This window comes from Lichenostomus cassidix, chromosome 5 (assembly GCF_008360975.1).
Source record: "Lichenostomus cassidix isolate B80296 chromosome 5, HeHo_3.0, whole genome shotgun sequence".
NCBI classification, from domain to species: domain Eukaryota; kingdom Metazoa; phylum Chordata; class Aves; order Passeriformes; family Meliphagidae; genus Lichenostomus; species Lichenostomus cassidix.
Genome location: NC_139486.1, coordinates 31,234,792 through 31,251,086, shown reverse-complemented (window position 1 = coordinate 31,251,086; position 16,295 = coordinate 31,234,792). Strand labels below are relative to the sequence as shown.

The following is a 16,295-nucleotide window of genomic DNA, read 5'->3' as shown; positions in this document are numbered from 1 at the left end:
TTTAGTATTATATAAAACTAATATCATAGTTGTTTTCTCCTCTCTCAAGATTTACAGAAGCTGACAGTGATAGTAGCTAGGTTATGTCAAAAAAAGCATCCTTTGTCTCTTGCAAAAACAAGGTATTTTTCAATCCTCCTAGGGCTAATGAGTCATGTTACAAAAAGTGCAGGCCAGCTTCAGAAAGAATACTGTGAGTGAAAGTGAAAATCTCCTGACGCAATGATGGCAGAGGATGAATACAAAGCAATGACTTAGCTTCCAATGTAGAAAAAAAAAATTTATATGAAATTTAAACGGATATATACATCCAAACTTGCTTATGAAATTATAGTCTAATATCATATATTGCAGGGTATGAAAAACTGTTTCTTGCCTCCACAGGAATATCAACTGCATGAAGCTAGAAGGTTTGGTTTTTCTTCTGTTTGAAGGCACTTAACAAGACAGAATTCTCCAGGTGAGTGGGCAACAAAAGATTTGCAGTCTTTGAACATGAATGAAACAGTTTCAAAGGAGAATAAAAGTGACAGGCAATTATGGAGGTTCTTTTAGTCCCTAGCTGCTGAGCAGAAAACTGGAGAAACAAAATACTAAATGCCACAGGAAGCTATTGTAAAATTCTTCATTGAATACAGAGGAAGAATCTACATGTTGCTTTTTCAAAAAGTAAAATTGGACCTTCTGAGGAAAGAGAATGACATAGCCAGCTCTGGCATGGGAAAGGGAGAGGCCGTAATTGTGTGGTTTAATTTTTCACCAAGAAAATACTGAATGACTGGCACACAAAGAATTTCTCTTGTCAGCCAGGTTGCTGAGAAGTGAAGGGGTTGGGTACTCAGTGCCCATTGATGATGACCATGTGCGCTGTGTATGAATAAACGTGATTGTGCCAAGGGAGTGTGATGAGGATCCCATTGTCTTGTACTACAGTGCTTTTGTATGGGTATTCTCTTATGAATGTACATATGTGCAAGTAATTAAAGGAGAATGATAAGTCATGAACTTTTTAATTTTTTCTTTTTCATGTTCTAATGATAGGTTCAAGTTTTAAAAATCTACAAATAGAGACTCAAGGAGCCATTTGGTAACGGAACAGTTATGTTAAGCTAGTACTAAACCCCTTAACACTGAATGAAATATGAATTTAAAATTTGAAGATATAACAGGTTCATATCCCACTAATTAAGAGTATAATCATACCCTAAAATCAAAGGTCTGAGAGAAAGACCTTCTTGATGTCACATCACAATTACATCTGGCATTTTGGGAGGAAATTATTCCCTTATATCCCTTAAGAGACATGAAGATTTTTTAGGCCATTTCTTAAGTGACAAATTGATTTGCCATTTCACAAAATGTACTCAATTTAAAAAATCTAAAACACCAGAGAATGTAAGATGACTTATTAGTTTACACCAGTTACAACAGTTAAATTTAGATTTTAAATAATTACCCAAATCAGGAATTTCCATTTTTTCCTCGTGTTAAAAATAAGAATTGAGCACAAATTCATATTTATTCTGAGAAAAAAAGTAGTTAAATACATTTCTTAATAACAATTTTTCTTCAATTCATTGTTACATTAACACGCATAACTGTTTTCATTTTCAGAATTAAATATTCACCTTTTCAATACAAGAGCACAAAATAATAAAACCCACAAACATTGACTTCCCAAGTAATTAATAAAAACATCAAATATTACCTTTCTTTTCAAGGGACCTAAACGTGCTGATTTAGCATCCTGTGCTTTGTAAGTCAACCATAAGGCAGTGGCCACATGTTGGACAAAACAGATCGAATCTCCATACTTTATTTCCGGGACTCCCATTCCATCCATGTCACGTTTGAGACTAGATTCCTGCTTTTCTTTTAGCTCCTATGGAGACAAAATAAAGTTGGCATTTAATCTCTGTATTGGTATAGGATAAAGAATTGAACTCTACAGTGATACAAATTACAATGCTGAACGGTATTTATACAACTTATGCTGTTAAGATGCAGCTAAATTTTGATTCACACAATTTCTGCTTCTATGCAATTAATCTTCCAGATTGTGAATGAAAATAATTTCAAATCTGAAGCATCATTTTCACTGGAGCAAGAAAAATCAAGTAAAATCTATTACAGTGGATTTATTTAAAAAAAAAATCTTTAGATGTTTATCTTAACCTATTCAGTAATGGAGTTACTGATGTAAGTAAAGTTTCAGTTTAACAGGGTCTGTAGAACTCTATGTAGACAATATTTTGAATTTTGGCTTAAACATGAAAAATAAAAATAAACAGAAACCTATTTTGAGATGTAGTTAAGATGGTTTTATGCTAAAGAAATTTTTTTAATAATTTTTTTTTATAATTTGTATATATAAAAAGTGTACAAATAAACACTTTGCTTAGAATAATGCCTCTGTTTTGAATAACCAGCAATATGGAAAATATTAATTCTAAAATAAAGTACAATTTGGCTTTTATATTTACTTTACTTTTGCATTTCTCAATTTTTTACAATTATTTAATTTTTTAATTTATCTACTTTTTAAGAAGAATTGGGTTATTTCAAACCTCTTTTAAAGACATTGCTCAATGCTTAGCTGGAACATCCAGTTTTTAAACCAAATTTAACTTTTAATCCCATTGTTCTTCATTTAAAACTGGGTGATTTTAAGACTTCAGCACTTTAAAACAAAATAGTCCTTTCAAAATTAACTACAGGAGTAAGGACAGAATTATGCTGCAAACTTTGTAATAGCAAGCTATGGATACATGTGATTCAACAACAAATTGTAAATAGGGTAATTAAATAACCTAATTTTTCTATTATTTCAATGGCTGATGGACTTAAGCATAGGTAGTTGTTAATCTGTTGCTAACCAAACAAAATATGTCAGAAATTATCATGCAGTCTGAAGTTCTGTACATGCAACAGGGTTTTTTATTTCATTTCAGGTTACAAAATGTTCAACATCTGTGGAGTAAGCAGAAGTTGTATTTTATCTATGCTAATCTGCTTTCATTTATATGTAATTTAAACGTCACACTTCAACAATTGAACAGTTGAAAGAGGTAGCATTATGATGCCAAGATGAATGAAAGTATAAGACATTCCTTGGAGATACCATTGCTATGTCAAGACTATGGGGACATCATGTCCCATCATATTTGTGTGGACTGTACTATCACATACAGAAAAAGATGAACTATTTCAATACAGATCTGCAATGGGGACATTAAGTGAAAAGTACAATAAAATAGAACAAAGTCACTTACTGCCAGCAATTAATTATTTGGCTTTACATAGTATCCTGAAAATTAAAACATTTTTTCTCAAATATTGTGTCTGCATCAATAATCAAGCATCAATGAAAATTTCAAGGAAAGAAATCATAGTGTGGTAGGAAGCAATCCCAACTAAGTTACTTTTTTGAAAAAAAATGGGGTGATACTGATCCCTTTTGACAACACTAAACATAGTGAAAAATGCACAATTTTTTAAATTTCAGAAATAAATTTTTAGAATTATTTTCAGGACCTGAAGGCTGTTTTCACTTTGAGAAATACAGCATAAATTGCTCTTCATCATGTTTTGCGCTTTGCGCTCTGTCCAGCTTCTCTAGAATTTCAGCCAAGTAATTTGATCACAGCGTGCAAAGACACAGTGTATTTTATAACAGTTAAAAAGTCTAGTCAGATAAAGGAGAGATACTGGGGGAGAAGGGAAAAAACCCTCTTATCTACATATTTGTACATATCTTAGCAGTAAAATATCCAAATACTTTCCCTTTTAAAACCCTCTCTTCACAACCTAGCCTCAGTTTAACTGAGGCCATGAATTAATCAAAGGAAACAAATCACATCATGAGCCTGGAAGGTGGCACAGGAAAAACAACAACAACGAACAGCCGTAACAAAACAAACAAATGAAAAGATGGAATGAACAACAGAATGTCAGGGCAAAGCTGTCAAAGATGGTATTTTCAAAAGATATTTAATATACTAGAGGAAGGGCAAGAATTAGAAAGTGAGAAAGAATCATAGATTTGTATGTGATAAAAGGAATATAAGGAATGACAAATAAACTCAACTGTCTTTAAAAAGATTTTACAATAGTAAAAACACAGTAGGGGAAACATTTTTGACAGCTTAAGGGCTTGTCTAGACAGTCCTAAGAATGGCAAAACAACCTGTCTGCTGAACTCTTACTAAATATAACTTGCATGAGTTAATTAAAATTTTATCGTTTGGTGTTGCACACTGTTAGTGCATTAAAAGTACTGCCATAGCTACTCCAATTCAACAAAAGAAAAAGACAAAAGGTCTACCAACATACAAGCTATCTCACTACTGGTCTTATTGTACTCTGTATACTTTGCTTTGTACATTTCTACATCACAGTAGACAAGAAAAAAAAAAAGCTACTTTCATTTTATGTTCTATTTTCTCTTCCCATAAAAAATAAGTAGAAAAAGTAGTTTAATATTGCATTTGAAATGCAGTGCTTACTGTGAAATTAATTATAAAATGTGAATTTAAATATAATATTTGAACTTGTTGAGACAAAGGTAGGTAAAGGACTCTGCAATACCTATGATCTTATTCCAAAACCAAATTAACTTCGTGATTACTACCATACTATTACGACATCTTAATGCCATGTTGAGTTCCTTAGACAGCTACATGCTGGCAGTAATATTAAAATGATAACAAATCCTTCTGCATGAGTCATCTGTGACTTTTGAATGTGTCAGAATGTTACTTACCAAGACTATACCAATAGCTTCTTCATTATCAATTGTACGTGCCATCACAAAAATAAAATATGAAACCTCAAACATTAATTCTGGGATACACAAACTAAAATAAATAATTATTTTAAAATATGCTCTTGTTTCCACTGTGTTTAGTCTTAAGGAAATTTGTAAGTAGAACCAAGACTCTGCTCAGCAGTGTATACTGAGCCAAGTACTGTGCTGGAATGAGAACATCCCATTTCAAAACAGGATTCCATCTGGTGTAGAGAAACTGCTGTCTCTGTTGCCACAAGGCATTACAGATCTGTTGCCTTAAAATATAAAGGTTGACATTTTAAAACTTGGTCAAAATTAAGGTCTATATTAAAATCAAAACAAGATGTCATGTGGAGGGAGGAGTGGTCCATCGATTTCTGATGCTTATAAGATTAGTTTGCAGCAATTAGCAGTAAACAGGCACGTATTACATATATTAGAGCATATTAAGCTCTAACATAAGCATATCAAGCATATTACATATGTAAGAGCATATTAAGGAAAACTCTAATTTGAATTTTATAATTTAAAACAAGGGTTTAAATTTCCAGTGTTATCTATCAAAAGGAAAAAAAAAAGTGGAAGTAAATACACTATGAATGCAATCACGGGTTTTGAAAAGCAAGGAAGACACAAGACTGCTGAAGTGGAACATAACAATATTGAGGATGAAGGTGCTTTTTCAACAAAAGGGTCTTTCTAACACCTGCAGGAAAAATAGGACTTTATTTAAGTCATATATTACAGGCTCTTGGGAAGCCTTGGGGATTTTCATACTCCACATAGTTCTGCCTTCTGGCAAAGATAATACCTTTTTTCTACAAAAACTCTTTTGCTAGCTTCCAAACTGGAAAGAACACCACAATGGAGAAATGCTTCATTCCTTTTTTGGATACTCTGCAGCAATGTTTATTATAAGCAACCTGGTCTGAATTGGTGGTGACCCTACCTGGAGCAAAAGGCTGGACTAGATGGCTTCCGAAGCCCCTTTTCAATCAGAATTATTCTATTAGTTTAAAGGATGGTAGTGCTGCAAACAGCCAGGTATCCAGCACCCTATTTTTAAGAATAGCTGGATATGAAGACATGTACACATGCTGGATATGAACATGGATATGGATATGGATATGAACACAGCTGGATATGAAGACATGAAACAGGTATCTTGAAATTTCCCTGAATTCATGCCATGTTAAGGTACAGGCATGTGAAAATGTTTCTTTACTGAGAAAATGACCCATTAAAAGATTTACAAATACATACATGCAGAAATTAAGATAAAAACACCTGCATACATTTAGTCTAACTATTACTTCAATGGTCCTTTTTCCCCTCAATCTGTGTGCAATCAGCACTTGGCTTTAGGAGCCTTTTTCTCCTTACAGTGGTGGTCAATATTTGGGCTTTATTCACTTCCAAAACATCACCTTTCTTTCTGAAGGAAGAGTTATCATTGCTTGTCCCCCTCACCTTTGGAAACACTTATATGTCCTCCCGTTTGACAGTGCAGCTCTTACCTGCCCAGACAATAAATAATAATTCTTTTTCTTGGCACCAAATTCATAAACTATTGTGAGGTAGAAAACATTCTTTTTCACATAGGACAGCATAAATGGGGCAGGATGATGTCACACTGAGCTTGTATTTAACAGAAAAATGTACATTAATAATTATATTATGTATAAACACATGGCATGAATGAGTTCTGCATAATTAATTACCACTGTACTTCAGCTTAGTCATTTTGGGCACTGTAATAAATTTCACTAGTGTGCCTTTGAGGTACACCTCAACAAAAAGAGTAAGAAAATAGGGCATGTCTACTCAGTGTAGCAGAAATTATTTTATGAATATGAGTACATAACCACTAAATTTATATACTCAAAATTTATACATTTATATGCATAGATTAAAAGGTTGAAAAATATCAGGACAGCTGGTGTCCAATTAGGCAGTGAGTACATTAAAGGAATTTTTACTCAGTGTTTAACCAGTAACTGTGGCACTACTGGGACATTCACCATTCTTACCAGGGTGCCATGATTTGCTAAAAATGGGAAGAATTATAGCTGTAATCAATGCCCCAGTGCAACATCGTATGTACACAACCTTTATACTGAACAAAAAATGAAAAACTATGTGGCAAGAAAATGCTAGCAGTCTAAGAAAATTTCTTGATGGTTTTTAATTATTTTGATTGGCTAAAATAAAAATTCAAGAAATTTCATATGCAGTTTTGGCTAGCACAGGTTTTTCCCACGAGAATTCTTCTTGTGTTTTATAAATAAAGATAAAGTTTGGATGTTATTGAACAGTGTCCCAGAACTTGGACAGTGCAGGCCTAGCCAATCAGGCCTGGGGGAAGGCTTCTGACTGACCAATCTGGGTGACTTTTGAGAACTCTATATATGTGATGAAATCAAAACAATAAAGGTCATTCCTTCTTGCCACTGAGAACTGATGCATTCATTACTCTGCTAGCTGCTCAACAGCGACATGCAGTCACATTAATAAACATTTTAAACACGCTAAAAATAATATTTTATTTATTATACCAACAAAAAATTATCATTTGTAAAGACTCTTAATGCTAGATGTTATTTAGCATATAACTAATTTTAAAGATTCTTTTTCACTTGGGGATTTCTTTTTTCTTAAGTATCACATAGCATTCAGAACTATGTGGGAAATTTAGCTTCTTGTTTTTAACAAAAAGCTCTACTGTAACAGCTATGGCAACTATTTATAAGTAAAGTCATGAAAGCACACAAAAACTTTTATTAATCTTTGATTATAAAGCCTTTCAGTTTCTGAGAAAAAAAAAAAGTTATTAATTTTGCCTACCTCCATAATCATTCTTCATTGTCTCTCCCTTGTACTGTTTTTTCCAGCTGGAAACAATGAAAAAGCTAGTAACATGCAATTAGCAGCTCACTAAAGAGCATAATTTGAAAACATATGGTTTAGAAATAACTGACTATTCTTCTTACATTTAGGAAAAATTTGATTGAGTTCAGTTCAGTTCTTATCAACACACTGCATAAAGAATAGCAATTGAACTGAATTCAATTAAATTAAATTATGACAGATAGAGCTGGAATGTATAACACTATAATGAGATTCTGCCCTACTGAAATGAGTCTATAATTATTAAAGTATTCATATCAAACCACTGTATCTTCAACTGTATTTGGTTTTAATCTTGTTTTTTAAAACTGGTAACAGTTTAGTTTATTCTAAAGTTTATTGATCACCTTTATTTTTACCCCATGAGAATTTTGTTACTCTTGACTCAGGTTATTTACCTTTGTATTTCAATGCACAATCCCTGTCATTTGCTTCAATTTAGAAATTATGAGTAACTTACACAGTTGTTGAAACAATTCAGATTTCGTATTTGAGTGCTCCACATTCAGAACAAATTTGCATTGTTGTTATTTACCTTTGATGCTCTGAAACAAAAGGCAGTAGCAGCTGTGTCTGACTTCTCTCTGTCTAATATTACTACTCCTTCTTCTTCATTCAGAGCCAAGTACTTTCCTGTTGTAATATGTCGAAGACGGAAAGGCTGCCCCCATCTGATATTACTTCCACTCCAGCTAAACATCAGAGACATCAAAAAATAGTTTAAGTGAGTAAAGTTAGTATTTCTACTTTGGGTTTTAAAGGATGATCCGAAAATAGAATGTGCTATATATATTCCCTTTTAGTTCTGATTTCAATACTGGCATTAAAAGAGATGCAAAACTCTTAAATCATTTGCAAAGGGAACCCTGGAAAGGAGTATAATTTCCATCTTCTTGTTTCTACACCCTCTCTCAATTTTATCAGGGTGTTACTTATGGTGTCCCTAGACAAATACTACATGTGTAAATTAACCACTGCATTTTAGTTGACTGGCTAAACAAACAAACTAAACCTAAGTGGGGACTCAGCATTCCCCAGAATTATTCTACATCTCTGTTAGTTACTAGTGTATTTCACTTGCAATCACAAACACATCACAGGTAAAACAAACACACAGTTCAGAAGGCCCTCAAAGGCCATACATACTCTTATGGTATACATTGAAATTTCTCTTGCAGTAAAATAACAGACAGATAATCACCTAGGAAGAAGATAATCTTAAAAAAAAAAATGAAACAAGGACACCCAGAAGGGATATTATTGCTCTGATTTCCACTCATGCTTATAAAAACTCCAAGTAAAACTAGGAAAGCATTTTACTTTTGGAAAGAAGCAATGCTTTAAGTAGACATATCTCATAGCCAATGCTGCTTTTGATATGGGAGACAGAAAAAAAAATCTATTCTATCACAATACATTGCTTTTTATTATTGACAAAGAGCATGTTAACGTATCATTAAGCATAGCAAATAGATATTCTGCCTTAAGGGTCTGTAATAATCAAATTTCCGTTAACACAACAAAAGTTGCTAAGAAAAAGAGTTACAAAAATATCAGTACCTTATTCGAAGGGGTTCTACTCTCCATAAAGATCTTGCTCGACTGCCAGCTCCTCCAGTTTCATAAAATACTTTCCTACAGAAAAGATTCAGAAGACCATCCTCTTGTGTTTATTTGTGCTTATGTGGTATTTGCAACTTCTCTGTAAACTGTATGTCACTCTCTACTTTTCTCCCAGTAAACAAATGACATTGAATGGACAGAAGATTCTTACTCATCAGTGAGACTACGATAAACAATCCAAATGTCCCAAGGAAAGTAGATTATTAAGGTAGTCTCAGAAGCTGATAAAATTCTTGGCCTTGAAAGTGGCTGGGAAACGTTTCTTATTATTTAATCAGCCATAAAAATATGTAATTCCTACAGTGTCCGAGACATTAACCTGCATTACTAATAGTTTTAAATACATACCATATTTTAAAATAAAGATATATATTTTCAGATGAAAACAACATGAACATGACATCGGAGACTTCATTCCTAAAATTACTTCTATGATTCTTTTTAAAAGTCAAAAATGGTGGTGATAAAAAAAATTCTGTATTATAATCATCACAAAACAGATAATGCATTCAGAGAAACAAAAAACAGGAAGTGAAAGAATTAAGCCTTTATTATAATTTTGTTTTCTTGAACTGTTGTCTGAGGATCAGTATTGCGTTCTAGTGCTGAAACTAATATTCTGCTCAATAATCAAATACAAACAAAGAGAAACTGTGGTGGATTAGCCCTGTTCACAGGAAGTTTTCAATGTTTTAATAATTATTCATGTCTTGTCATCTAAACACCAGAATTTGTATAATCTTTCTCATTTATAATGAGTATAGGAAATAGAACCGATCATAGGAAAGGTCTTGATCTGAAACTCTGAATGCCTACCAAAAGATGAAAAATTTTCTTACATGTATTCTTCTGAGAAGGACTAATCCACCCCAGTTTGCACAGAAGTTGGACCTTTGACTGTACTTCTGTGTCTGAAAAAATGTGCATCAAGGGAATTTAAAATCTGCCTTCCTGCTCTAGCAAACTTGATTGAATACTGCAAATGCATGCGTAAAGATGTCACAATCTAGCTGTTATACAGCTGAATTAAAGTAACATTTTGAAATGCAGAATTTTAACTGGCTTTTCAAATTGTCAAATTCTTCTCCTATTTTGACAGTTAGCAGGCAAAAAATTAAAAATGCTGTTGAATTCTTGTGCAACTATGGGACCTGAAAAACAAATTGTAAAATAGAAGTTGTGGTCTTCATATCTGAGCAAGTACTTCTACACCTTTTCTTCTATTGAGAACACTTAAGGGTCTATTTCTTGAGCAACACCAATAAAATCCTGGAAGAATCATGAAGTATACTGAAGCATGGCAAGCCATTTGTAACCAGTTGCTTTATAAGATGATAGACCTGTATTGACACCTTTATTTAGAAGTCACGTTTGAGGGCACACTTGTGATATCAAATATTTTGAAATGTTACTCCACTAGAAGAGTAGGAATACATATTCCTCATAGTAAAGGTAGTAGCATTCCCTACACATCTTATCTTGCATGAAAATATTTTGGTACTCTAGAATAAAAATAAATAAGAAAACTAGTTGTCAATTCATCTTCATTCCCAGACTCTATGAATTTGATCTTTCAAGGTCATTTCCAACCTGGGCTGTTACATGATCCTATGAATGTACTGAATGCACAATAACTATCTGGATTTTTCCATTTTCATTCTACGTCTTTGGTCCCACTGTCCTTACTGACGTTACTTTTGGCAGACTCTAAATCCTTGCTAAGCTCAAAACTAAGTATTCATTTCCACTCTCTCTGACCTCCTTCACTTCTCCTTGGCCCAACTCAACCATTCTATCTCTAAAGGACTATCACAGATATATCTCTGTTTACCTCTTACACTTTCAATTCCTATATTTCTTAAAATCTGAAATATTTTACAAGCTTTTTCCATATGCAACACTGGAGTAGCATTAGTGACCTGTTCCTTCAGTAACAAAGCTGCATGAAATCTGCGATCTTGTCCAACTTGGTTATTTAACATTCCTAATGAAATGCAGACAACTGATTAAATAAAGACATGTAAATAAACACAACCATTTTCTACATCTGTTTCTCCTGTTCTTACTACTATCTGGGGCTTTTTTCTATTTTCATTTTGTTTTAATAATGTAAACATTACTCATACAAATATGGCATCCAACAGACAGGACAGCTTCAAATCATCTATTGAAAATGTTTAATATAGCATTCATATTTTTTTCCAGTTTTAAGATTATAAATACATAGATTTCATTTGGACAAACATACATTTTAATTTTACCCTTTTTTTTTACTTAGCATAAAAAACATGGAAGCAAACATTAAGGCAGTAACAATACATACCCAACCTATATAAAGAGTAACACTATACTGGAGATTAGGAATTTATTATTATTTGTAATTTTAACTACATCTTACTTCTAGATAAGTAACAGTAGTAGCAATGTACAGCATTTCCGAACATACTGAAACAGCTCAGCATCTATTTTAACCTTACTAAAAGAGATTCTTCATAAAATAAATCTGAATATGACATCTGCTCTACACAAAGAATCCAGATCCCAATTCTTTTGCTAGTATTTTTTTACTAGGTGTGTACATTTTCATACACAGGGAAAACTTTTATTCTTTTCCTTTACACGTATGAAAAGAATGGCAATAAAAAATTCACCAAGTGAATTTTTCTGGTTTTCAGTTTGGGTTCTCTTTAGGCTTTGGAGACACTTTCAGTCCACAAAAATGTAAGCATGCAAAATTTAGAGCTGCCAAGTTTACCTGACATAACTGAATGCTACTTGTGGTATCATATTACCTAAAGCATAACTTATTTGCAAAATGGCTATAAAGTCTAATTTGTTGAATATGATTTGTAAAGCTATCAGGTTTGTGTAGCAAAATTATTAGCTTGCTTTGCTTCTGATTAACAGAAACTTTAAAAAATGCAGAAAAATTCAAATAATAAATCAATGTAACATATGACAACTGTAGATATGCTTAATACAGAAGTGGTTTAGCCCAGCTAATATGATCTAATTTTCTTAATATATTAATCAAATTTGGGAAAGCAAAAACTTTCCAAAAAAGTGCAAAATATGTAAAATATAAAAGTCATTGTAGAGACCAAACCTACAGAGATTTTTAAGGAATTTTTCTTCTTCACTTTACTATCTTCTTGCTAACACTTTCTTACCTCTACTTACAGTAGAATGCACTAGGGACAAGCAACATTGCAGGATGAAATCTCTGTGAAAATCAGCTACTTGGATTTAAGCAATGAAAGAACTCATGACTGATTTTCTGCTTAGTAGGTATCAACTTCTTGTACAATGTCACTGCCTAATTAAAGACTGCTGTAAAGAGTGTTTATTCCACCTAACCTCAAATTCAACTTACAATCTGTTCCATTTTTGAAAGAAGGAAATGTAAAGAAATGCACTAATCACTTACTTGTGCTGTGAATCATTCTGATCTGTAGATGGAATTGTCAAGCACTCATCATGGCCATGGAAAAAACGTACTACATGCCCGCCAAGAAGATATCCTGAAGAAGAAGTTCATTTACTCATTAGCAAAAACATTGACACTACAAAAAATTCAAAAGACCTATGTGAAATCTATTCCCCAAATTTTCACTCATAACTGAAATTAAACAAGAAGAAGAAATTCAGTGTGACAGCAGACTATTTTAGTATACTTTTTATTTAAAATTATTTCTTCTGAAAATGAAGACAAAATAAAAGCAAACTTTTAACATTTAAAAATCAAATAAGGATTCTGACACAGAAAAGGAAATTTAAAAACTTCTGTAACAAGTATTGCTTTGAAAATGCTTTAGGTAAAAGCCAAATCAAACAGATAACGCCATTTCCTCCCCCTTAATACAGTTTAATTGATCACAATACAAAAGAGTTTCATGAGCTCATCACTTTGTTCTGACATATATCATTTGTGTCAAAATCAAAGGTGCACAGCAGCAGCAGGAGACAGAGGACAGAAAACACTTTCCAGTTCTGAAGATTAAGTTTAATGGAAGCTAACTTTCCAACCCATTTAACACAAAGAGTACAGGTCAAAACCAGGCACTCTATAAAAACATTAAAAAAGAAAAGGCAAAGATGGTGTAGGAGGGGAATGATTCATCAGACCCTAGTCCAAACTGTTCTGACCTTGTAAGTGAAATTATTGCCTTTTAAAAGAACACACATACAGGAGGAATGATAGAAGGAAACTTTCATACTGTGTAGCTAATTCAATATAAATTTGTACATTAGGAAAACTGTAACTGACAATTACCCTGCTGCCAATTAATATAAAAGTCAAAGCAAAAAAATAATTGAAAAAAATATACTGTTCTCATATTTATGTTCTCTCAACAGTTTTACAAATATCTCAAAAAGTGCACTGTCTAATTCCCAATCCAGTTTTAGACTCAGGAAATCCCATTCTGCTTGTTCCACTTGAGCTAGACTTCTATGTCTTTTGACATGCAATTATCTCTCACAGGAACCATTCTGAGAATGTATATAATCCTAAACCAAAGTCTAAGTAGTTGAGAAAAAATGGATTGACACAGAAAACCTACTTCTATGCTTACCCCATTCTAACTTTTTTTTTTTTTTTAATTACTGGATTCTGGATTATGCAGCCAGTTGTGGGCTGGCTTTTCTGTTTGATTGTTTTTATTTTACCTGTGAAGTGTGAGAAAACACAGACTTTTCCAGGGTTGACCCCTATTCTGTTTATGACCCATGATGACAGGGCCCCAGACAGCCATATTCAAATATCTGGCTCCAGCATGCCAAAGCAATCAGAAAGTATTACAAGGAAAACCCATACCCCATATACACTTAAAATGAAAAGCTAACACTCTGAGACAGGTTTCTTATGGGCCAGTGCACAGAAACCCTGTGGGATGCTGATTTAAACCACTTGGGGTTCGAAGAACCCAACCACAGTTCAAATAGGACTACTAAAATAAGTCTAATACCAGGGTAGTCATCTTCTATCAAGACAATATTAATGATATTAACGATATCTATTAACGATAGCTGGTCCCAGGAAAGTGCTGTCTCTTTCACTTCCCTTAAAGCTTAATTTTGTCCTCTGACATCGTATGTGATAATATCATAAATTATAAGTTTTACAGACAAGTGACACAAAATAATCCTGACTTAAAGACATTTAAGTAGTTTGTGAATGTCAAGTACTGATACTTTGAACAGAGAACAGCAGAGGTGAAGTACTATGTTTGCAATGACAATGTTAATGACAAAGTATGGCACTGAAATAGGGAGGGATACCGAATGGATCAGACTTTCAGTACAGAACTAGACATTTCTCAGAATAAGATGATGCTTCTTAAACATGATCATAAAGTGCCATCAAGCACCTAGAAAAAAATTCTGACCCTGTAGTATTGGATTTAGGCTGAATAAAACAATAAGGATGCATGGCTGTGACATCCAGAAAGCATGTTGAGGAAATGCCCTTAAAAAACAGAACTAAGAGACTGAAAGAGAAACTTTGAGAAAATTGCTTTCCATTTTGCCTGTATGTTTATCTCTCATCTGTTTTATCTGTAGTGGGAGAACAGTATTTAGGAAAATTGTATGCAAAAATCTAACTTTTCTGGCTTTAGTTGTTCTACAGCTCCTACTCCCCCAAAACTGAGCCTTCATTTCTCATGCAGCTTCTAAAGCTTTGTTATTCTAAAGTTACAGCAATCATTTAGCTTTTTTTCAGTTTATCCAGCTGATGTATCTGTATTTCCCTGATTTCCCTTCAAGTATTCTCTCCTAAGCTCCTTTTCTTTATTTTCTTTGAACTTTTTGGTTGATGGTCTGAGGATGATTTTTTAAAAATATTCACTCATTATCAAAAATATATAAATTAATTTAATTTATACACATTTCTAAATAAATAAAATGGCAAACCTTCTGTAATATTGCTTCCTGAGCATATAGGATGTACATTCCATAGCGTCTGCATAAAGGAGGCATCCACCTGAATATTTCCATTTGACACGGAGAGATGCTGAAATAAGACAATGGCAACAGGAAACAGTGAAAATTTTGCTGTTAAAATACTTAGTATTTTAATTTATCAACAAAAGAGAATGCATTATAAAGTAAAGACACAAATACTCTTCTCAAATTAGTATTCTAAAATTTGGGAAAGATGCATCGAAGCAGTCTTGTTCTGGAGGAGCGATTCACACACACACACACACACACACACACACACCCCTTTCAGTGAGGAAAAATAAAAATGCACTACAACCAGATATTATCCCCTAGATTAGAATAAAATAATTCATAAGAATCACAACCAATCTCCTCATATCCTAACAGAAAGTTTTATCTTCTCACCATTTTTACCACTAGCTAACAAAACAGACTTACCAGGTATCTTTCAGAGGACACACTGACCAGGATAAGATCATCACCTATTCGAACTTTCTCTCCTTCTGATCTTTGCTTAGAAGCAGGGTGTATTGTCCACCAGCATGCCTCACCTAAAGTACAGAGGCACAAATCAAGGTTCTAAAAAACAGAAAACTCCTAAAAAAATCTAAGGATATCTGTATACATTGAAATTTCACTATAAAAATTGTCTTATAAGACATTCACCTTATAAAACCACATCATTCTTCTCTTCAAATATTTTCAGTGCTTTTATTTTCCTTGAAACTTTTTGTCAACCAATGTTTGTCGTGTCTGATATTTCCCTTTTCAAGTATTTTAAAGTGACTGTTTACAAAACACTTTAAAAAACTGCTCTCCCTTTGTGGCTCTCCTTGCCACTAAATTGCTGAGAGCTACTTTATTGTTCTTTATCACCTATTCTGTTTTCATTTGTTTAATGGTCATATTTAATTCACAGTCTTCTTTATCACATATCATATCAAAACTGGAAGCAATTCCACTAGCACTACAGACCATATGATTAAAAACAGCGGCAAGCCCAAGGGTGACAACCATGGAACATTTCCTACAT

At 33.2% G+C, this 16,295-nt stretch overlaps 1 protein-coding gene across 8 annotated transcripts in view; it reads right to left on the bottom strand.

The window, feature by feature from the left end:
• Positions 1 to 16,295, bottom strand: part of RYR3 (ryanodine receptor 3) — a 187,543-nt gene that overhangs the window by 120,651 nt on the left and 50,597 nt on the right. For all 8 annotated transcript variants that reach the window (XM_085062056.1, XM_085062051.1, XM_085062052.1 and 5 more), the window contains exons 6-11: positions 15,701 to 15,813; positions 15,233 to 15,332; positions 12,747 to 12,840; positions 9,257 to 9,331; positions 8,232 to 8,388; positions 1,709 to 1,882 (exon numbers count right to left, since the gene is read on the bottom strand). In XM_085062056.1, coding sequence (XP_084918182.1) covers positions 1,709 to 1,882; positions 8,232 to 8,388; positions 9,257 to 9,331; positions 12,747 to 12,840; positions 15,233 to 15,332; positions 15,701 to 15,813 — 713 coding nt within the window. The remainder of the gene's footprint in view (positions 1 to 1,708; positions 1,883 to 8,231; positions 8,389 to 9,256; positions 9,332 to 12,746; positions 12,841 to 15,232; positions 15,333 to 15,700; positions 15,814 to 16,295) is intronic.